At 41.1% G+C, this 23,524-nt stretch overlaps 1 protein-coding gene across 1 annotated transcript in view; it reads left to right on the top strand.

The window, feature by feature from the left end:
• The window catches only part of WIF1 (WNT inhibitory factor 1), a 63,550-nt gene extending 40,648 nt beyond the window's left edge, over positions 1 to 22,902 (top strand). Inside the window, exons 4-10 of the mRNA XM_008537639.2 lie at positions 6,887 to 7,027; positions 7,930 to 8,025; positions 9,226 to 9,321; positions 12,501 to 12,596; positions 18,212 to 18,307; positions 18,813 to 18,908; positions 22,055 to 22,902. Of these exons, the coding sequence (XP_008535861.1) occupies positions 6,887 to 7,027; positions 7,930 to 8,025; positions 9,226 to 9,321; positions 12,501 to 12,596; positions 18,212 to 18,307; positions 18,813 to 18,908; positions 22,055 to 22,176 (743 nt within the window). The 3' untranslated portion in view covers positions 22,177 to 22,902. The remainder of the gene's footprint in view (positions 1 to 6,886; positions 7,028 to 7,929; positions 8,026 to 9,225; positions 9,322 to 12,500; positions 12,597 to 18,211; positions 18,308 to 18,812; positions 18,909 to 22,054) is intronic.
• The last annotated feature ends 622 nt before the right edge of the window (positions 22,903 to 23,524 follow it).

Below are 23,524 nucleotides of genomic sequence, written 5' to 3'. Positions count from 1 at the left end.
CGGGTGTGGACAGGAAGATGTGAATTTGAGTTTCTCTTAGGTCATTTCAGTGCTGCAGGTCTGATTCGCAGCTCTCACAGAAGATTTGCTTCCAATCCAGATGAGTTTGGGGGCCTAGGAAGCGCCTGTGAAAGAATGAGGCCTTGGATTCTGTTGGATTCTGGAGACTCATTCCCCTGTGATTTGTAGCCCCAAGGATAAGGATATCCCATTCCAGAGACAGGGATATGCCAGTTCTACTCGGATGGCATAGCTGGGGCTTCACCGTATCATGAAGATAAGAAAGACACTCTGACCACCAAGTTCTTGGGATATAGCCATTACTCAGTCTATGCCATGTCACATGGTGTTCCTTTTTAGTTGAAGATGATTTTCTACCAAATTTGTCCTGATCATATTTTTTTCTCTCTTTTTTTTTTTGTGGAAGCAATAGGAATAAAACAAATACATAACTTGTCTCTCAATTTCCATTTTATATTTTTGAATATGTTCCTTTGTCTTTTTCTGATTATTAAAAGAATACAAACTCATTGTAACCCATTAAAATGCATTAATTAAATTAATTACACAATAACACTTGCTCAACTTCCAATAAATCTTGAATCTTTGGATTTCTAACTTAAAGCTTGTATCCTAAGCTTTATTCACTTTTTGTGTCTAATGAGGAAAGCTTACTGAAATCCTACTTTTTAGGATATCAAAAAAATAAGATTTTGAATATATGATGTGAGACTATTTTAACAGATCATGTTTAGATAAAAATATCATTTTCTAGAAATTTGGAATCTTTATAAATAATAAAATTTAGAGGGAAAATTGAATGATGCTTTGGGCAAAGTGAGATTAAAAAAAACAAGCCTTCTCTGGGACGAGGTGACTTACGCACGTGTGCGTTCACGCGCATGCTTGCACACACACACACACACACACACACACCCCTTCTGCATGTACAGCTCCACCCCCCACACATCGGTTTTGGGAGGCAGATGTAGGGTTTGTCTGCAGAAATGCAGGTGCAAGACATTTATGGGAATTTTAGCCCATTGCAGGGCAGTTGTTCATTAGCCTCATTAGCTCAGTTGCCACAGTAGGAGCAGTGAGGGTACCTTGAATTATTAAAAAGTAACCAAATCAGTGTGTCTTTGCTCCTAAGCATTCAGGTAGCATTCATTATTCTACTGGGCTGTTTTATACCCCCAAGCTGCTAAGCTGTTCTTTTATCCCACAGACTCCTATATGCCCAAAGATTGCATGAAAAAAGAAAACTCTTGATCTTTAACAGTTATGAAGTGCCTGCCTTCTGGCATCTGAAGAGAGCAAAAGCAGGAACTACAAACTGCGGGCTGGGTCAGTAAAATCACTGAGCTGGACAACAAAAAACAGTTTCCCTGCAGCCCAGCTTTATCTCTGAACAGTCTGCATCTGTCCTACCAGGAAAGCAGCAGAGCAGCGGTGTTTCTCCACCAGGACTTGCAGGAATCCGATGTCTAGAGATGTTTCAGTAGGTGCCAGTGGTGGAAGGACCATTTTCTTCTTAGTGACTCCAGTCCTTAACAGAATGTGAAGCCCAGAGTGGTGCTCAGTAGTATATGCTGGGAGAGTGAATGGCTGTCAGCACAGCTTGGAGCACTGATGACAGTTTGTGGCGGATGACTTATAATCGTGCAGCGGTTTAGAATCATGTGATTTTGAGGGTGAGCGCTGGCCCGCCTTTCTCATCTCTGCCCTTGTTGTAAGGGCAGTGGGTCGCGTGACCGGGAGCTGAGGCTGTATGAGCACCATGCCCATCTCAGAATGGAAGAGGTGTTTAATCAAAATATCTACTTCTATATCAGAGTGAGTTTATGTGCAATCAATTGCACTTCAGTATGCACTCGATTGCCATGTGAGCTGTGTTCAGGCTGCCTTCGTTTTTCCAACTTGTTTTAATTTATCTCGGTTTAGATTACACAATCTGGACTGCCCTATAATTCATAGCATCTGGCCTAATTTCATCTAGCTTTTGGCAAAAGTGCCTCTCTACTCTTATGTTTATTGTTGCAGAACACAATGTAGCTTTCACGTTTCTGTTCTTCCTTGGAGGTGGAGAGCCTGTGCTTTTTCTGCCTTCCGTGTCTCTTTTTCCTTGTGCGTGTGTTTTTCTGAGTGGGTATTATTAATATTTTATTCTCTGTATCTCCCACTGTCTATGGTGAATTTCTCTCTTTCTGTGTATGTGTGCAGTTGTGCACGTGTATGTGCAAGTGTGTGCCTGAGTGTATAAATGTCTGAGTGTGTCTCCCCTAATACTTTGTGTCCATCAATGCCTAGTTTGTGACACACAATATCCAAGGTGCTGAGATTACAAAAACAAATAAGATATGGTCCTTGCCTTTGAAAATCTCATCCTTAGCAAAGGATGCAGAATCCTAATTAAATCATTATACTGGAACGCCACCATATATGATGAGGTGTTTGTGAAATATATAAGTGGAATGATTTATGTGGGGGGTGTTAGGGAACGCTACCGAGAGCAAGTGGTCTTTAATTTTGGTCTTGAAAGGCGAGTGGGAGAACACTGGGCAGAAAAGAGGAGGAAGAATATTCCAAGAGCGGGCGGGGTGTGCAGTCGGGGCATCATGGACGTGCACATGTTTGGGCACTGAAAGAAATCTCGTTTGGGTAGAGCACAGTTTTCACAAAAGTCGTTTACTGAAGATGAGCCTGCCTAAAGGCAGGTTTGGTTTTTTTAAAGCAAAATTCTTTGAAAAAATTTAAAAGATGTTTAGTTATAATTGTTATTACTTGAATGGTCTTAGAGATGAAATTTATAAGCAGAAAGGAGGACAAGTAGAGTTTGCACAAAAGGAAATAAAATTTCCATTTCATGTTTTAAAATTGAAAGATAAAGTGTACTTAGTTTAATTTACACATCTTTCATTAATTTCTACTTTTATTTTAAAAGTTAATTCATTGAGACTCATAAACTAGGTACCTCCTAACTTCTAAACTTTATTTCCTCGTTCCTTCCAAATCATCCTATGATAGGGTTCAGACCATAATGATGGTTATATGCCTCCTGGTTCTAAAGGGGTAGATATATGTGCGTAAAACTTTCCCACCTGGACTAAGGGAGTTTTTGATGTGTTCATTTTTAACTTGAAGTTGAATTTGTCAGGTTGGAATTATAAATATATAAGTAAAATAAGCACAATTTTAAACCTAGAGTGGGTTAGATCTTTAAAAGATGAAGAAGGAGGGGCCGGCCCAGTGGTGCAATGGTTAAGTTCGCACGTTCTGCTTCTCTGCGGCCCGGGGTTTGCCGGTTCGGATCCCGGGCTCAGACATGGCACCCCTTGGCACGCCATGCTGTGGTAGGCGTCCCATGTATAAAGTAGAGGAAGATGGGCACAGATGTTAGCTTAGGGCCAGTCTTCCTCAGCAAAAAGAGGAGGATTGGCAGCAGCTAGCTCAGGGCTAATCTTCAAAAAAAAAAAAAAATTAAGAAGGAAAATATTTCATATTAATGTTAATTGAACATAATTTTAGATTAGTAAAATAATTGTTAGGGATAGCTTTTCTGTTACGAAGAAGATGAAGATGCCACATCTTTAGTTAGCTCCAAGATTGCCTGCAGTTTTTCTATTCAAAAATATAACAGACTTGTTCTCCCTTTTGCATTTGGCGTAATTTGGTATAACTAGCTGTGTGTATGAGTGCTTTGATAAGATTTTTTTTTAGATGAAAGACGTATTTGATGGTGAATGACAACATTACATTTTCCTTTAAACTTTCAAATAACAGAACTTTTCACATAAAAAATTTTCTAAAGAATTATTTTAATAGTCTTATTATTAGTCTTATGGCCAAATGAGGAAACTGAGACCCAAAGATGTTAACTAAACTACCCTGAATCAATGGGTCATAACAAGTACAATTGCCTCCCTGATCCTTGTTTTTTTGTTTGTTTGTTTCTTTTTTTTTTGGAGGAAGATTAGCCCTGAGCTAACATCTGCTGCCAATCCTCCTCTTTTTGCTGAGGAAGATTGGCCCTGAGCTAACATCTGCACCCATGTTCCTCTACTTTGTATGTGGGACGCCTGCCGCAGCATGGCTTGACAAGCATTATGTAGGTCCATACCGAGGATCCAAACTGGCAAACCCTGGGCCACCAAAGTGGAGCGCGCGAACGTAACTGCTGTGCCCCCAGGCCAGCCCCCCGATCCTTGTTTTAAGCATTAGATGCTATTTCCAGCAGACAGTTATGCCCCTGTTGTGAAGTTAATATGTAGGCAAATTGAAGTTAGATTATAAAAGTTGATACCCAAAGAATCCAGGAGTTGCAAACCCAAAACAAACACGGCAGCTACTTCCAATTCTAATTTAAGTCTGTGGTTTTAAACATATGTCAATGTTTATTTTATTTTTCTAGATTTTCAAATGATTAAAATATTTTATAATCATAGCATGTCTTCGAAATAAATCACTGAAACACAAGTGCCACAAGGGGCAGGGGGTTTATTTGTCTTGTTCTCTGAAGTGTCCCCAGTGCTTAGAACAATGGTTGACACATAGAACCACTCCATAAATATTTACTGAATGGTTGAACTCTTTGTATTTTGACTCAAATTTGTATTTAACCATTTAAAGGGAAAAATTCATCCTGAAAACCCTAAAGAAAGTTACTTATGGTGTGCTTTCCTCATTCAGCTTTCTTTTGGACCTTGTGTTCTTGTTTTCCTTCCCTGGGCTTGTCCAGAGCCGTATTTTTTAGATCGCCACAAGCCAGGGAACTCTGCACATCTCTTTACTTCCATTGACTTAGAGGCTGTGTTCGCAAATCACAGACTTTTACGTGAGCCTCCAAACCCTCCAGAAGCACCCTGATGACTGGAGCATGCACAGAGTCATCATTTAACCAGATTTGTAAATGGTTTGCTTTTAGCACATCTGAAAACATGGGCAAACTAGTAACTGTTATTTACTGAATTTTCCACACATATAAGACATTTTTTGATTTTTAACATTCAAGATACGTTTTGAAATTTGACAATGCTGACAAACAGAAATGAAGATAAGTTTACTTACAAGCATCTTCTCTTCCTTTCCAAGATTCTGAAAGCTAAAGTAAAACCGAAGTGCCTTTTTAAAAGAATTAGGTGGGCTGCAAAGTGGCGGCTGAATAAAGTCCAGGAAAAAGATACATCTGGAAAATGATGATTTAGATGATGACGTGGTGAGGAAGATTCTGAAAGTTCTATCTTTAACTATCCTTTCAGTTTCTTCCATCTTTTTATGCCTCAGGGCAATTATTGGCCTACCCATTCCTGCACAAGATTCATGAGAAAGATAAATGAAATTTTATAGGTGAACGAAGTGAAAATGCATTGGAAGAATTAACAATGGAAAGACATTATTTGTGAGCTCCTTCACTTCCTTCAGAAATGGAAATCCCTACAACAGACTTTTGTGTTTTGTCAATTGGTATTTTCATATGTAAGATTTTGTTAACCCAGGGCTTTCAATGGGAACAATTTTTCTTTGGAACTTCAGGCACAGTTTTGCTTTTCTCTCTCTTTTTATTTCTGTTAAAATATCTGTGTTTCCTTTTCATCGTTTAATTGGTTATTTGTAGTGCTTAGATCTCAAGATTCAGGAGAGCTGGAAACCCATGCTATTTTGAGAATGGCCCAGTAATGAACACTGACAATGCCAAGGCCTTGAGAGGGTTTTTGGTTGGCAGGCACGTTAAGAAGATTCTGTGAGCAGTTTGTGTGTAATGCCTTATGGAAAAGAGCAGACCAGTTTCCAGCTCATTTCTTCCTATAAACCTAGGGGAAGGGTTTATGAAAACTCTAAAATGAAAGGATTTTTCTTGGCTTGGTATAATTTTCCCAAGCTTGGCAGTAACCATAACAAAATGAAGCAAAATTCTATGTGTATACCTATTAGCAATATTTCTTCCTATTCGTAAGGAAGAACTAGGGTCTAGTGGATCAGCCAGATGAGTTTTCCCCAGTGGATATGTTATGATAATCCAGCAAATTTTAGAAACTTACATAATTGGTCTCTCAGCCGATGACTTGAGCCAATTTCCACCCAATGATTTGTGGCTATACTGCAGCCACACTCTCTCTGTACAGCAACATCATTAGTTCCCACACTTTGTTAGTCAACACCTACACACCCCAGGCAATCCTCACACTCTCACACAGAAAAGTGGCTCCTCTTCAGGAACCTAACCATTAGATATAAGCCTATCATGGGCTTATTTCACCGCACAGAACTCTCTTCTGCATCCCCAAGATGTGGACACTTCTCAATACATATTAACATATAACCTGAGCAAACATTAACTTCAATAACTCAGTCCAATGACTGGAGTCTAGTCTGAGTTGTAGAATATTCCCAAAGAAAATATTTTGTCACTTTCAAGCACACAGAGTAAAAATAAACCAGCGGGCTATTGCTTATAGGGGTTTATTTAACGTATTTTGAAATGTTGATTTTTTTAGCTCTTTTTGGATTCTATGGAGGCTGGTAAGAGTGCCCACAGAGTTTCTTTCTCTTATTAGTAAATCTGTACTGCCTATTTGTACCTTTAATTGTCAGAGAAAATCTTTTTTTCAAGATAGTGCAAGCTCAGACTATGCACAAACTATCCCAATTCCATATTAGTAGAGTACAAATGAATGAGGGTCATTATTCTTTCTGCACCCGGTGTAATGTACAAGTTCTGTGGAGAATGACGAGATGATCAGAATTCTGTTCCTATTCCAGTGGACACATTAGAATGTCACATAATGACATGTGAACATTTTCGCTTTGTTCTTTCTGTCTCACCAAGATTTCTGCAAAACTGGAATCGACTAGATAAACTGTTCCTCCATACTTTCTTTTTCTTTAGTTGTTCAAGTTGGTTTCCCATGTCTTGGAAAACAAGACGGAGTGGCAGCATTTGAAGTGAATGTGATTGTAATGAATTCTGAAGGCAACACCATCCTGCAGACGCCTCAGAATGCGATCTTCTTTAAAACATGTCAACAAGGTAATCAGTGACAGGGATTTAAGAGAAGGCTCTTATGGCTTACAGGTGTGATTTGGGCAAAAAATTATAGAGAGTCAGAGAATTTTTTTGTATAATTGTAACCATAACAACGGGAGGACGGGCTGGTAAAAATGGGGTCCAATAACAGTACTAAGACACACTTCCTCTGCTTTGACCCCGCCCACAATTTTAGGAACTCCAATTCCCCTTCAAAATGCCCTGTTGTCTGCCTGTCTCCTTCCCCTCCTCCAACACCGTCTTTGGGAGTCCCCACCCTCATAGCAAGGTGGCCAGTCTTTACCAGAAACTGCCACCTGTAAAGGCAGCACTCCCCATTCTGCCTGCAAAAGCTGGGTGCTGCTGACTCACGGAGGACAGTGTGCCACCATCATGCCCCCATCCCTGCAAGGCAAAGGCGCTCACCACCATGCCCCAGGTACCCATTTAAGCGTGCAGACTTGGCTCCTTTCCCATCCTGACACAAGCTTGTCCAGCACAGAATTTAAGCTCTGGAGGCTCAGTGCTCTAAGGATGTGCCGAAAGGTCGTTCCACCCTCGGAAAGGGAATAGTGAGGGCAGTATCATTCCTTCTGTTTCAGCGTGAACTTAAGGAGGTCCAGTAGATTGATAGGTGGGGTGAAGGCAGAATAAAGCTGGTTTGCCTTCCTCCATGAGTCCCCTACCCCTGGAAGTAGGATTGACAGAGGCAAAATCCTAGCTTGGTGCAGACTTAGTAAAGTATAAGTGGTATAGAGAGAATGAGGTAGAAGTGTCCGTATTCAATAAATTAGGATAATTGGCGCACTGGGGAAAAAGTGAGCACCAAGGTCTTCATGCTTGCTGTTAATTCACCCAACGTGACGTCAAAGGTGTCCATATAAACTTGTTTCTCTTTGGTGAAGCGGAATGCCCAGGAGGGTGCCGAAATGGAGGCCTTTGTAATGAAAGACGCGTCTGTGACTGTCCTGATGGATTCTACGGACCTCACTGCGAGAAAGGTAAAGAACAGAGACGGCCAGCGCTCCCTGCTTGCTTCCTAAAGAAACGGATGTCGCACAGGAGACCCACATGTATTTTTAACACATCCCCTCAAATTATTTTTCTGGTCACATTATGAAGATTGGTGAAATCTTAAAAAGCCACAGAAGAGCTATTGGAAAGTATTTCTTCTAGGAGTGGTTTTCTGTTAAATCCAAGATGTGGTGAGGGGGCCGGAGAACTTGGCACAATGTCTTCATTCTTTGTGGCCACTCTCCTGCTCCCCCACTCCCAAAATTCACTATTATTTACACTATGATTTGGCATGATCTTATGAATGTTTTGAAGTATTTTTCTTCCACTTAAGTTGGTGTTTAAAAACTAGTGTTATGATTGATTTAAAAGTATCTGCTCCAATTAAAAGTAGCTTGATTCACAGTTAAGTGTACACCTGAGTTATGAAGTTGCTATAAGGCAAAAAAAAAAAAGGATGAAAACCATTTGTGCAGTAAGTACATCCATTTCAATGAAATTACTATTGAGAAAGTTATATAAAAAAAGAGATAAACAAGGGGCCAGCCCCATGGCCAAGTGGTTGGGTTCATGTACTCTGCTTCGGTGGGCCAGGGTTTCACCACAGCACCGATCTTCGAGCCATGCTGAGGCGGCATCCCACACGTCACAACTGGAGGGACCCACATACAAAAGTACACAACTGTGTATGGGGGGGAGGGGCTTTGGGAGAAAAAGGAAAAATAAAATCTTAAAAACAAAAAAGAGAGATAAACAAGAAAATGTGTATTAACCACAAGATGCTTAAATACTAAGCTTATTTGACCAGAGTGGGCAAAATATTTTCCATCTTCAAGAAATAAGAATTTTTCTTGTTTGCATTTATTTTGGTATTAGGGGATAAGGGAAATAGGGCAGGAAAAAATATTTACAGTCTTCAGAAGACCACATCTTAGTCAAAATGATGATTCTGGGCAAATTATACTCTGTGGTCAATGGAGCAATTCCAAAATTGTCTTCTATGAAGTTGGTTAAAAAATAGCCTGATTTACAGCACAAAAATAATTTTTAATATAGCACACTTGTATCTCTAAAGAGTGACTGACTATTTTAGAATCAACCACAAAGCTTGAAAACGTAGATCTGTTTCCAAAGTGGTCTTGCTCCAAAACCCTATTTGGCCTTAATCGGAGTTCTCTCTCTGTTAGCCCTGTGCGTGCCCCGATGTATGAATGGCGGGCTCTGTGTCACTCCGGGTTTCTGCATCTGCCCGCCTGGATTCTATGGAGTCAACTGTGATAAAGGTAACAGTTTCTTTTTAAGAACAAGGTTCTACTTACTTTTTAAATGTTTGGTTAAAAGAAGTACATTTAATGTATCATCACTCTTTGTAACAGCTCTGTAAATAAGTTGTATCGTTTAGCTGGCTGCTATAATAACTTTAACCCTAAATTTGAGTGTAGTTTAACACAGTAGAAGTTTCTTTTCACTCGCAGAATGCTCCGGTGCAGGAACACGTGGTCAGTGGGCAGGCAGCTCTTCTCCATGCAGTGACTCAGGGGCCCCCGTGCCTTTCATCTGTGGCCCTGCCTAGAGCTTTAGAGTTCTCTGGATCCAGCTGATAAGCAGAGAAAGAGAGACTGGAGTAGGCAAACTGCCTGGAAAAAAAAGGCCCTGCTCCAGAAGTGACCCACAAAACTTCCACACCTATTGCATGCATAGGAATTAGCCTCATGCTCCTACCTGGATGCAGGAAAGAGAAATGTCATCCCTGGCTGGACAGCTGTCTCCCGCTGACAATTTTATGGGACAGGAGCATGGATTTTTGTGAACAGCTAGGTGCCCCTGCAACATGGGGTTTTGGTATGTCCTAAATCAGTTTTATGGGTGAGCTTCTAAGACTGAAATGAAACAAGCTGCACCAGGTTGCCTGATCTGGAAGTTCCCTGGCCCTCAATTCAAGACTCTCCTCACAGATCACATCCCTGAGAGATCGGGTTCCTCCTTCCTGTAATACGGCATCATGGCCAGACTCTACTCTCAGAAAATAGATTCAAACTTGGCTCTAAAATATTACTGAAGGAGTCATACTCTTTACCAGATACCTGTCTATTTTGCCCCGTTCACATCTTTTATGAAAATGTAAATAATATCCTTCAAAGTGTATGTATTTAATAAAATTATCCTTGTGTCAAAAATGCTAATGGCATGAGTAGAGCACTGTTTTTTTAAGTAAATATATCCCTCGAAATAAAACGATGTGTTATTTTTGAGAAGTGTCTCTTTAGTGATAATGCAGTTAGCACCAAATAAGATTGAAATGAGCAACTTTTAAAAAGAAAGAAAAGCCAAAGGAAAGAGCCCTTAGCATGAGTCAGAAGAATAATTTGAGGTTGTCTGCTGTTTTATCATGCACAAAGTAATTTCCTACAATTACCTGATGTTACTCTCAACAACTGTTTGAGATGTGTCGAGTTTGATTCATCTCATTCCCAGGTAAGCAAAACGAGGTTTGTAGAACTCGGGTAGCTTGACCCGCCCTCACATCTTCCACTGTGCCGTGTGGCCACTCAGGCTGCCCTCGTCAGTCCCAGTTCCTCCACGAGAGACTCTCTGTCTGGGCAGATAACTTCATCTCCCTGTGGGTCACGCTTTTCCCATCTCCAAACTGGAAATTAAGCCCTTCACTCCTCGCTCCCCACCCTCAAGCTAATTGAGATAATACGTGAGAGCATCTCTTCCTTTTATTTTTAAGTGATCCCTTAAACGATAGCATTGGCTTAAAAACAGTTTTTAAAATTTCTATTCATAAAGGTGAACCACTAGTGACACTGCTAATAATTAACAGCTTAACAGCCACTGAGTAAAACTCGTTATGATGAAGCTTCTTTTTAATTTGTTTAAATTTAGCATACAGCATCTCTGCTATTTCAAAATTGGGTAATTCTTGAAGCAGAATTATCTCATGTTATCTTGAAACTATTAGGAAATAGAGCAAATCCTTCAGAGATTTGGATGAAGAACTCATGTATTAAACAGGCTTAAAGAAACCATTTGTGAGGCCTGCTAACGTAGACGTGGCCATTTTGGTGTAGTTTGCACAAGGAAACGTCAGCTGCAGTGCGTTTCTAATGCCGTGGCGTCACAAGCACTGCCTGGTCGCTGTTGAAGGAAAACATCCATGTGTACTTGAGTACATTTTACATTTTGTAATATTCTACCTTTCAGATGAAAGATTTTCCTACTTGTTATGCTCCAGTAATTTTTAAAAAAAATTTTTTTGTAAAGTCTGTTGAAATTCCACTTGGTCTCACTGGAGATCTGGGAACATTAAAAAATATTGCTTTTTACTACCTCAACAAAAAGGTGCATTTATTATCCAGGAGGGAGCATAGAGCTTCTTAAAAATGGTTTAATTATTGGCATGGAGCTAGACCTTGGCACCACGTATTTGAAAAAACATCCAAGATTAACTTACAGTGGCTTTGGGACCTCTGTCGCAAACTTTAGGAATTGAGTCGTTCAGCCTTGGCCCAGCATACTCTCAGCCCCTGTGAGGCTTACGGAGGGTCTCTGGCTTGTTTTCCTAGTCAAGATATTGCACAACAGAAATGTAGAGAAGCTTGGTCAGGACGGTCAAATATTATGCAAAGACTAAGAACGTGGCCAAATTCTATAACCAGCTTTGTCATATTCTATTACTTTCAATTAAGCTCCCAGGTTCGTTGCTCTCCCCGGTGCCCATTTCTCTCCTCCTTCTATTTTAGGTCCCAGTGAGCAGTGAAATTCCCAGAGTTGACCCCAGGAGAGAGGGTTTGGGATGAATCACGCAGTATGGTTACTACCTGGATAATCTCGTTCACTGGCCTCCCACAGTAACTGATCCGAGCTCTTCGTCCCACAGGCCCCACCTCTGGGATTTCACAAGGGTCGACTGTCTGTCTTTTCCTGAATGCAATTACTCCTTCCTCCAAACGTCATAAAAGTTTATTTTTAAAAAATTCCTGTCACATAAGATGAATCTCTGTTGTTCTTATTCTGAAGGAAAAGTTGTTTTCTCCTTTGTCAGCCCCTAATATTTACAAATTCTCTCCCTTTTATGTATGCCAAAGTAAGTTTTCTCCTTTTATTCTTCCTTTATCTGAAAAAAATATTTTTGAGGGTTTATAGTGTTCTCCTCTTAAGGGCATAGATATTTACAAGAAAGTTAAAAAGGTAATTTTTCTACACACCATGTCCTTTTTCACTGAGATGTAAACCCCTAGGAGTGGGTACTATATAAAGTGTATCCTGTTATGTTGCTGGAATCCACAAATGGCCAAGCGTTTGGTTACAATTCTTGTGTTTGGCAAGCAGCTTACTTTACTAAATACCTAAAAGGACAAGTAACAGGTGCCTCAGGACTATCACCTAACTTAAGCGAGGTTTTTTTCCCAGATTTACCCTTCTGTCTAATGCGACACCTTGTTGTTCATCCTAACAGCAAACTGCTCCACGACCTGCTCTAATGGAGGCACCTGCTTCTACCCTGGAAAGTGTATTTGCCCTCCAGGACTAGAGGGAGACCAGTGTGAAATAAGTGAGTACTGACCTTCATTCTCTTTGTTTTGTGGGTCCTTAGGAACTCCATCTAACCCCTCCATGTTATCAGTCAGGAATCTGATGCCCAGACACAGTCAATAGCTTATCTAAGGTCTCAGGCCACTGGTTTCTTTTCACCAGATTCAGCTGCCATTCATTTTGGCTAAAGGTGGGGCAGAGAGTCATGACATAGCTCAGCCCAGAGGACTCAGAGCAAATGCTCTCTGCCTCACTTATGTCTCGGTTTGGGTTGTTCATCAAGTTGTGTTGTTTCTTGTTAGTGATTTCATCCCCTTCTCATTGTGCAGAGCCCACAGTTTCAGCCTGGAAATGTAGACTAGAGCTTGGGGACAGCTGGGGTTTTGTCACCTACCTGCAGGCATAGAGAGTTTTTACTCTGCCATTCACTACTGCCTTTCCTAAACTAGACAGAGCCCAGTAATGTATCTAAAAGAAAAGGGTAGACTCAAGGAAAAGGAGAACAAAGGTGCACAGCAATAAAAAAGAACGAATGAATAGCACACACGACAATGTGAATGAATCGCACAGACATTAAGTTAAAGGAGCTGGACCCATAAAAGTGCATCCTGCGTGATTCCATTTCTATGAAGTTCAAGAACAGGCAAAACTCATGGATGATGAGTGGTTGGGGCACAAAGGAACTTTATGGGGTGCCCAGATGCTCTAGATCTTGATTGATGAAGTGTCACGAGTGTTGATTTATGTAAAAAAAAAAAAAACAGTTGAGCTGTGAACTTAAGATGGGCACACGTTATGCCTTCACTATATGTTTATCATGCTTCAATACAAAAAAATGAAAATTTAAGAGTGGAATGTGGTAGGTAATCACCGCTTTGGGAATCAGGGTATCAAACTGCCTGCCTTGGCTGTGCCACCCACCAGCCGTGTGACCCTCAGCATGTCACTGAAACTCTGTTAAATTCAGAGATAAGCCAACCCCATTCCAGATTGCTCTAGGATCCAGAAGACAGGTAACACCAGAGCTCACTCGGGAAGGAGCAAAAGGAATGTGAGCTGGTCTGCTGGAGTGCCATGTCCCTGCCCTTCTGGAAGTTCTGGAATATGGCATTTTCATTTCCAGCTGTATTGTGTCTGTAAAACACCGCTGTGTTTGGCAGAGCCGTTGTTTCTGAAGTTGTAGTGGGTTCAAAATTAAATAATACTGACTTCCTATTCTAATTTTCAACCTCTAATTTATTTGTGGGTTTTTGTACTTTAATGAGTAGAACATGAAGTAACCATTTTTTGTAGAGTTCAAATGAAGTTTCCATAGAACATGTAATTAATTGTCAGGATGTGGTTTCTGTTCTTGTTAATTGCCCTGCCCTGATAAAGGTATCTCTGATCTAACGCCCCGCAATTCTCTCCCCGTCCTTAGTCTCGGGCTTTGCATGCTTAGTTGGTTCATGTTTATGAATCTTTGTTCATGGGCTCATTTCTCCGCATCTAAGTCTGTCCTTTAATGCCCTTAGGTTTATGACCTTTCTACTGGCAGAGACAGTGTTTTCTATTCCTAGCTTTTTTTCCTTAACTGCACCAAAAATGTGGGCCTTTGAAAGCTCCTAATTATCCCTATCACAAGTTATACTCAGATCCTTTAAGGAAATTTCCTGTTTCTATTACAAGAACCACATTACTAGGAAAATATAGAAATGGGTCTTGAGTTGAAAAAGGCCTCGAGTGTAATAGAGACACAAAATTGAATTATGTGTTGTTTTTTTTTTTTTTTGAGGAAGACTAAGCCCTGAGCTAACTTCTGCTGCTAATCCTCCTCTTTGCTGAGGAAGATTGGCCCTGAGCTAACATCCATGCCCATCTTCCTCTGTTTTATATGTGGGACGCCTGCCACAGCATGGCTTGATAAGCGGTGCACAGGTCTTCACCCAGGATCCAAACCGGTGAACCCCGGGCCACCGAAGCGGAACGTATGAACTTAACCACTGTGCTACCAGGCTGGCCCCTGTGTATTCTTATCTTTAAACTGAGATATAACTCACATTCCATAAAATTTACCATTTTAAAATATACAATTCAATATATTCACAAAATTGTGCAACATCACTTCTGTCTAATTCCAGAACACGTCATCACCCCCCAAAAGAAACCCTGTACCCATTAGCAGTCACTCCTCACTCCTCTCTCCTCAAGACCCTAGAAACCACTAATTTACTTTCTGTCTCTGTAGATTTGCCTATTCTGGACATGTCATCTAAATAGAATCATACGACATATGGCCTTTTGTGTCTGATGACTTTCACTTAGCGTGATGTTTTCAAGGTCTATGTGTTCTCCGTAGCTTTGCCAGCACTACGCTTATCTGGGATTATTGTTTATGAAATATGTATTCTGATGGTATTTATATTTTCATTTCTCCTGGCCTCTACCAGGAGTGGTATCTGCTCAGACTTCATTTTGACTTGATTACGAGACCCACCTGCACACTAACAAATGTGACTGTGCTTAGAGGCGTCTGGATGTGTGTGGTACACATTTATCATGATATTTAAGGTTCCTCGATCTCCCAAGAATCTTTAATGAACCTCCAGTTAAAAAAACTACATAAGTTATTTATACTGTATTATAAATGGGTTTTTAAAATAATGTAATGGGTTCTTATTATTATAAAAGTTCTCTGTACAAAATGTTCTCTGTAAAAAATTTGGAATATTGGGGGCCGGCCCGGTGGCACAGTGGTTAAGTTCGCACGTTCCGCATCTCAGCGGCCCGGGGTTTGCCGGTTCGGATCCCAGGTACGGACATGGCACCACTTGGCAAACACCATGCTGTGGTAGGCATCCCACATATAAAGCAGAGGAAGATGGGCACGGATGTTAGCTCAGGGCCAGTCTTCCTCAGCGAAAAGAGCAGGATTGGCGGTAGTTAGCTCAGGGCTAATCTTCATCAAAAATAAAAATTTAGAATATTGGATAAAACAATTAAAAATCATCCATAATCCTAAAATCCAGAGGTGATGGTTGTTGGCACTTATTGTAAACCATTTTTATCTTTTTTCCTATGTGAAGCAGAGTCACAGATTTTAGTTATCCCACAAACCAATGGGTGGAGGAAATTTGATGTCCTTATATTGTCAGTGCCTGTCTCATTGCTCTCGTTGGACTCCTATGCTGGTTATAGTAAAAATGCTGTTTAAATTTAGTCAGATCTGTTTGTCTTCAGGCAGTGCTTAGTCTGTTTGAGGTAAAAATGTGTAATCTCTCAAGTTGACCCAGTTTTCTGCTCTCCAGTGGAGAGAGTTTGGTTGCTAAATATTTCCAGGAAAAGCAAGTCAAAATTGAAGACACTTGTAGGATTCTGAATTTTAAAGCAATCAGATCTTCATGAGGTTTTGGCTTCGTGAGATTTGAAGTAGGAGCGGCCTTCCGCCAGTCACATGCATCGTATGTGGGGTGATAACCAGGAGAGCACATCCTCCTTCCTGGCTGTAGTGACGCTCAAGAACCTCGCTTGCCTCTTGCTGAGAAAACAAAAGGACCCATGGAGTCGATGAGAAGGTTCCCTCCACTAGTCATTCTCTGCGGTATCCTTGGTCACGGCATCCTCCTCTCATACAGCATGGGGAAACTTGGGCTCACCAAGTATTTCCCAATAAGTACTCCATCTCTTCTCCCATATAACTATTGTCCCACTTCTTGCTTACTTGAAAAACCCCAGGGCATTGCAGAGTCCTGTGATGTCCTCCAGTTTTGTGCATGTGATGGGGTCAGATGTTTCTGTGATGCAAATGGAAGTTCAGAGTTAGGTATTCCTTTCCTCTAGGTAGGAGTTGGGATCCTGACCAAATAGTAAATGCTGTTCTTTGTATCCAAATCTAGCAAAAAGGAGTTTTTGGATTTTTAATGGTCAATCAAAAGGTGGTATTCTGTTAGTATTAAGGTTGTTTTAATACGTGTTTCTAGAACACTTCTGCATTAGAACGACCGACCTAAAGGTCTAATGGCATTCCAGGTTTTCAGGAGACTCTAACATCTCAGTCTTGTGTCTATACTGTCTCCACAATGACTAAATGCTGCTCTGGTCAATTTACAGATGAAGAAAGTCCTTTTGGATAAGTAGAAAGAGAAGCAAAGTGTTTCTAGCAAAATGATTTTTATATAGAATCACTTCATGTTTGTCAAGCATAGTGCTTTTGGTAAAATATATAGTAGTTCACTTCTTTCAACACTTTATTTGACCATAAAAAGAAGAGGTTAGAGATTGAAAGGTGGGTTGTTTTAGGGTAAAGATTTCGTTTCTCCTCCTTGCGTATCGAGGCCTTTGTAATGAGTGTTCTGCTAAAGTGGAAAAAAGCAAAAGAACAGCAACAATAAGAACTAAATCCCAAATCTTGCCCGACCTAAATCCAACGGCTCTTTGCTCTCTTTGGAACATCGTTATACCAGTTACAGGATGTGGTTTCAGCTCCAGGTGAACAATCCTTTATCTTTTACTTCTTCAAAAAACTCAGCCTTAGAATGGCAAATTCTAGATTGCAGAGGGAGTTCTGGAGTAAGAAAGAAGAAAATTATTGTACAATTTTTACATCTAAGATCGTATTCCAGCCCTAAAATCCTGTGGTTCAAAGATCTATGAAAACATCAGCAATTCTCAAGATTAAAGAAAAGAATAAGGTATCACTAGGATCTAAGAGGTTCCAGAAAAATGCATAGGTGTGGTATCAGGCCCCTTGTGTGCCCCACGTCGTATTCTTCTCAGCTAACCCTTCAGTCCAACCGCTGCTACGACAACCTGTTTGGCACAGGCATAACCTGATTCCCTCATCTTAGCTATTCCACACTTCTCTTGCTTTCCACCTAGAGACTTCTCTGAGTCCTAAAAAAATGCAGCCTGTGATCACACAGTCGCGGAGTGGAAGTGCGAGGAAGTGATCCCATGACCAGTGGGAGACGGGTGCTGATGAATAATGCTCCCCTCTCCCTTCTTCCAGACAACTTGCAGGTGCAGTTCCACGGCTTCTTGGAAGGACCCAGCAGTACAGAGCCTGGTTGCCGGCAGTGATGGCCAACCTACAAACACACTTTTGTATTGGCTTTTCCTCCCTCCCTGTTTCACTCTTCCTGTCCCCCTACTCCTATTTCCTAGATCACTTCCCCAAATAAACTATCTGCTTGCAAGCCCTGCTTTCTGGAGAATCCTGGGCCGAGACAGATGTCATCAGGCACAGGTGTGGGCTTGCTTTCAGAAAAAATGACATTCACAATCCGAACTCAGAGAAAAGATCATTTGGAGGGTCATTCATGTTTTAACTTTTAGTATATCTTAAATTACAAGTGTTTATGAGTCAGTTAAAATATTATTCTGTTTATTAAAAAATAATGTTAATAAATACACCATTTGGGCAACACATTTATTGCAGAAGATATATATCCGAAATCATAAGTAAAAACACTAGCGTGTTTGTTCCAAAAACGAAACAGGAACAGTATCAAAGCCAGAACAGATCTGAAATAAGTGGAAATAATTGCCATTTAGAAGCATTTATCCTCTCAAAGCCTTGCAACTCCTTTGAAAAATGTAATTACCTCTGAATGAAGCTCTGAGTTCCTTGCTTATTTGCATTCGTCTTTATTTCAGGCAAATGTCCACAACCCTGTCGGAATGGAGGTAAATGCATTGGTAAAAGCAAGTGTAAGTGCCCCAAAGGTTACCAAGGAGACCTCTGCTCAAAGCGTAAGTGTCCCTAAGTGTCATCAACGTGGGTGATTACGGGATAACTAAAGGAGCCGTTGTCTCCTACTGCATAACCTCTGTACCTACTGCATGATGCCCAGGCATCTCAGTGAACCCTTCTCACTGACAGAAACGTCTCCTTTAGGTAGACCAGAGGTGCTGTGTGAAATCCATGCATGGAAAAGACTTAGACACTGTCACACGCACAACTGGACTTTCTACTGGAGTTTTCTTAAGGAAGAGAAACTTCCATTGCCCAGCAGTTTCAGCATCCTACAGAGGGTCTTTTCTGAATGAGAAGCATCGAGCTTCGTTTCAGAGCCCTCTCGGGACTTTTCCAAAGAGTCCAAAATCAACTTATAGCTGGAGATTGACTTAGAAAAAAAAAAGTTAGAGGATGAAGCCAAAACTAACACATTCTAAAGAACTGCGGGGAAAGCAGCTCTGTAATTCCGTTGAAAAATGAAAGCTCAGGGAACATTCTTTTTATCTCCTCTGAATCTAGCTGTCTGCGAGCCTGGCTGCGGTACACATGGAACCTGCCATGAACCCAACAACTGCCAATGTCAAGAAGGCTGGCATGGAAGACACTGCAATAAAAGTGAGTGAAGCCGGCTGGGGAGCCAGCCTCCTTCATGTCTGTTTCTTGGCTCTAAGGCTAAAAGACAACCCATAACTCAGCTCTGCTTTCTGTTTCATTAAAAGCAACTTCTTTTCTGCCCCTTCTCCCCCTTGCTTCCTCCTGCCCCCCACAACTCTCTGAACTTTCCAGTCTACGCCTTAGCGTGTCAAGAAGCATGCATCATTGTAAATATCAGCACATCTGTAAAATAGCCCCACAACGTCTCCTGGGTTAAAATAGTTCATACAGGTTGATGTGATAATACAGCATGTTAACCAAGAAAGAAATAAAGAAGTAAGACTTTAAGTCAAATGTAAAATCAGTATCTACTTGGCTCTGACTTTATCATCCAAGATTTATCAAGAGCATATAAAACATGAAGAATTTTGCTCTTTAAAATCTTTACATTGCATTGGTTATGGTATGTTTTAAATGGGTTTTTGTGAGGGAAAGAAAAGGTCTATGAAGGATGGGAGAGGTGTTACAATGGAGTTGCATTTTTTCAAATTTACTGACTACCAAAAATGAATCAGCTGTTTAGATAATAAACCACGGCTTGTTTTATACACAATATGAAACTCGGTAAATTCATCCATTTTGTTTTGATTGGGCTCTTTCTGTGCTGTAAGCCTGAATTGGGCTCTGGGGACACAAAAACAGACAGAGAAAGCCCTGCCTGGCGGAGCCCTGGGTCTAATGGGAGGGACGGTCAATTAGCAAGTGAACCAGATCAGCGGTGTGGTTTCAGTCCGTCTCGAAGCTGGAACTCGGAATCCTAAGTAAGGGCCCACTGCCCACTGTCCTTTAAGGAAAGGAAGGTTTCAATTATACAACACCCTTTGATAATAGACGTCTGGATTGTGTCTATCATATTGTGTCTCCAAAACAATGGACACAAATTGAACAAGTGACGTACATATCAGATGTTTTTCTAGGTCAGTGGTCATCCAAAGTGCATGCAGCCCAGTGAGCATGGAAATGACCAGCTGGGGTGCTGAGGGAAAATATTAGTTTTTAAATATTTTTGATATTTTATGTTATTTTATTTAAATTTGTATAAATATATATGTATTATGTAAATATTTCTATATCAATCTCTAATTCTTATTTTTGTGCATATTTTGTAATGTTCGCATGATATTATTCTGGCTTACATGTAATACATTTATGTGTAGGTATACATGATTATTTGTTTGTTTATTTTAAGGGAGATCCGTATCTGGTCTGGGCTACACCTCTCCATTAGTTTGAGTCTTCTTCATCGTTTGAGTCTTTTTCACCCACTGAGTGACTGGGTGGTAGATTGAAGGGGCTTCAGGTGGGCATAGCGTAACAAGAACTGCAGGTCCTCTGGAAAATAGCTCCTTCATCCCGCGGGGAACGGTCAAACGGTATCCCTGCTAGAACAGACTTAGGCGGAAGCCTTCTTTGGACTAAAAGATTGATAGAAAACTAACCATTTCTAGAACCACTTTAGAAAAGAGTAAGCCAAACCTTTTATGCCACCCTTTACACAGGATTCAAACCCTGAGGCTTGTCCCAAAATCAAAGTAACTTTCCAGAAGTCCTCGGGCCTAGGGACACACTGAGGTGAGACCCTACATCCCAGGACTCAATTACAAAGGTCTTCTGAGACTCACATTTGGGGCCTGATGACCAAGAGTGATGGGAGGAGAGTACAAGGGTCACCACTGCTTCTGCTGATACACCCGCTCGCTCTTCCAAAAAGAGGGCAAGTCAGGGGCCGTCCCCTAGTGTCAATGAGCAATTCTCACAGGTCTGCCGGCACCCAGCAACATCCCTACTTGAAGACGATGCTGCTGAAGCTATTGTCCTCGGTGGACCGCCTTCAGATGAAGGCAGTGCATGTCTAGAAGACGCCCCGGTGCTTGATGAAAATGCAAACGTGTTATCCAGGAAAGGCTGCCCAGCCATTTGTGCGTTAGCTAAGAGAATCAGGCTGAAAGAATGGGGTGTATTTTGACTAGAGGGAGGTCGTGAGGAACTCTGAGGCACAGAGTTCTGCAAAGAACAGACTCCCAGTGGGGTGACACATTGGGAGGCCTCAGGCACCCAGACATCCTAGTGGGGAGGAGGATACTGGAGACAGACGTCCCCGCTTCGGCTCCTCCTTGCCAGCGGGAGGTTTGGCCTTCATGGGTGGCAGGGAGGCAGCAGGAGAGGGACGTACTCCAGCACATTGTTGGCTCACATTCTGGCCATTTCATGAGCTACTAGCCTGCATACTGACAATTCACAGAAACACATTCAGGAACAAAGTGTTCTGTTTTCAGTAGTTGTTTAGTGGCATGCTTGCATTTAAAAGCCACAAAGAACAAGTGAAATGCTGAACTTGACTCTAACGCACAGGGAGATGGAGGCAGATTTTTAAAAATAGGATTGCCATCTTGGATCAGTTCTAGGAAATCAGTAGAAATGAGTCAGTGCCCCAAGCACCTCCAGTGGCTCACAAGGAGGAGGAAGGGAGGCCTCAGGCTGTGCAACTCAGAGTTACACTCCACTGGCAACTGAGCTGGAAACGCGAAACTCACAAATCCCCATTGATAAGGAATCAGTTCAAATCGTAACCCTTCTCTAACATGTAGAGTGGAAGTTCTTAATTCTTAGAAAATTCCTATCTTGTGTAAGTGCAATAGTCACACCCGATCATGTGATCTGGGTGAAGATTGGGGGTTGTCATATTGAGCTGGAGCAATATATCATCAGGCTGGTTTTGCAATGCAGTGAAGAGGCTCAGCGATCAGATTCTCTGCAGAAGCTCCCTGCCTTCGAGACCTCAGGGCTAGATCCCTACCCGTCCTTGGTGGATAACATCTTCCATTCAATCGCATTCATCCAAACTTTGCATCAACAGTTTCTGCGCGGCCAAAATATGCAGTGAGTCAGGGAGGCAATGGAAGCCAGATTTCAGGGATTTAGTAAAATGGGTTTCTTTTAACAGAGATCTTGAACCTGTAACATCCCTTCATTCAGGTAGCTTTATGTGGTCCCTGTGGTCCTTCACTCTGGGTTGAAAAGGGAAAATGGATTTCATTGGAATGGTTAATAATGAATCGAAAGAGCCTGTTTTTGTAGTTTCTTTTAAGATGTGAATAATTTTGCAGGGTATGGAGCTAGCCTTGGGCTCGCCCCGAGGGCGGCAGGCGCCAGGCTCCGGCAGCACGCGCCTGCACTTAAAAAGGCTGAGGAGCGGCAGAACCCACCTGAATCCAATTACATCTGGTGAACTCCGACGGCTGAAACGTTTTAAGTTACACCAAGTTCATAGCCTTCGTTAACCTTTCATGTGTTGAATGTTCGAATCATGTTCATTACAGTTAAGGATACTGGCCTGAATTTTATTAGCTTCATTATAAATCACTCAGCTGATATTTACTCTTCCTTTTAAGTGTTCTAAGTACGTCTGTAGCGTGATGGTATAGATTTTCTTGTTTCAGTGCTTTGGGACAGATTTTTTATTATATCAGTTGATCAGGTTAAAATTTTGTCTTTTCATTGTGTCGTTGGCAGACAATTTCTAAAATTACAATGCATTCGTGGTGTTGAGGGGCTGGGGGTACCCTAGAGAAGGTGAATGGAACAAACCAGCCTCAATCACAAGGATTTAGATGAAGGAGTAAATAGTGCTAAAGTTACAGCTTTCAAATTTTGTCGTGTATTTAGATATTTGTCACATTTTTAATTGCCCTTACTTTTAAACCCTCAGTACAATATTTTGACTTTCCCCTGATCCCAGAGAATTCATTATTAAAAAAAGAAAGAAAAAACACTGTTGTAGTAACATTTAAACAATATAATATATTGTAAACACAATAAAATAGGGAATATAATGTATGAACTTTTGGCATTGGCTTGAAGCAATATAATATATTGTAAACAAAACACAGCTCTTACATAATAAACATTTTATACTGTTCGTGTGTATAAAATAAAGGTGCTGCTTTAGTTTTTGGACTGTCGTCTGGAGTGGTCTTTGCATGTGGAAATAAAGTTGGTTGCAAGTGAGTGGTAGTTAAAACTTTGCAGCACCGTAAAAAAGAGAAGATACTCCATTCTCTGAGCCTGTCTTAGCCCTCCAGCCTCGTCTCCCCTCCCAGCTCTGTCTCTACCGCAGCTGTGCCACACCACACTCTGATGTCCCTGGCTGCAACGCTCTTTTGCATGTCAGCTCTCAGCTTAGTTGTCATTTCTTTCAGGAGGTCTTCTTTAACTAGAAAGTGTTAAATATGCCATTAATAGAAGACATTCTAAGACTTTCTAAAAGTGTCACAATGTCACAAATGAAAAGTGTTTATTTAAACATTTATTAAAAGCCTGTTGGTTATATGTGTTATCCCACAATCCTATGAGGTGGGTATCATTACACCCTTTTACAGATCAGAAACTGAGGCTTGCGGACAGGAAGCATTTTACCCAAGATCACGGACAGGTTACAATCCATGTCATCTGACTCTGAAGCCTTAACACTCTGCTATGCTTCCTCTTTCCTTTTTCTTAGGAAATACAGTAGAACACAAAACTCCACATATCCTCGGTAGCAACTTTCCAACATATTTTAATGTTCTCATTCTCCC

The sequence above is a fragment of the Equus przewalskii genome, chromosome 5, assembly GCF_037783145.1.
Source record: "Equus przewalskii isolate Varuska chromosome 5, EquPr2, whole genome shotgun sequence".
NCBI lineage: Eukaryota > Metazoa > Chordata > Mammalia > Perissodactyla > Equidae > Equus > Equus przewalskii.
The sequence above is the reverse complement of the archived record's forward strand: the minus strand, read 5'-3'. Positions and strand labels throughout refer to the sequence as shown.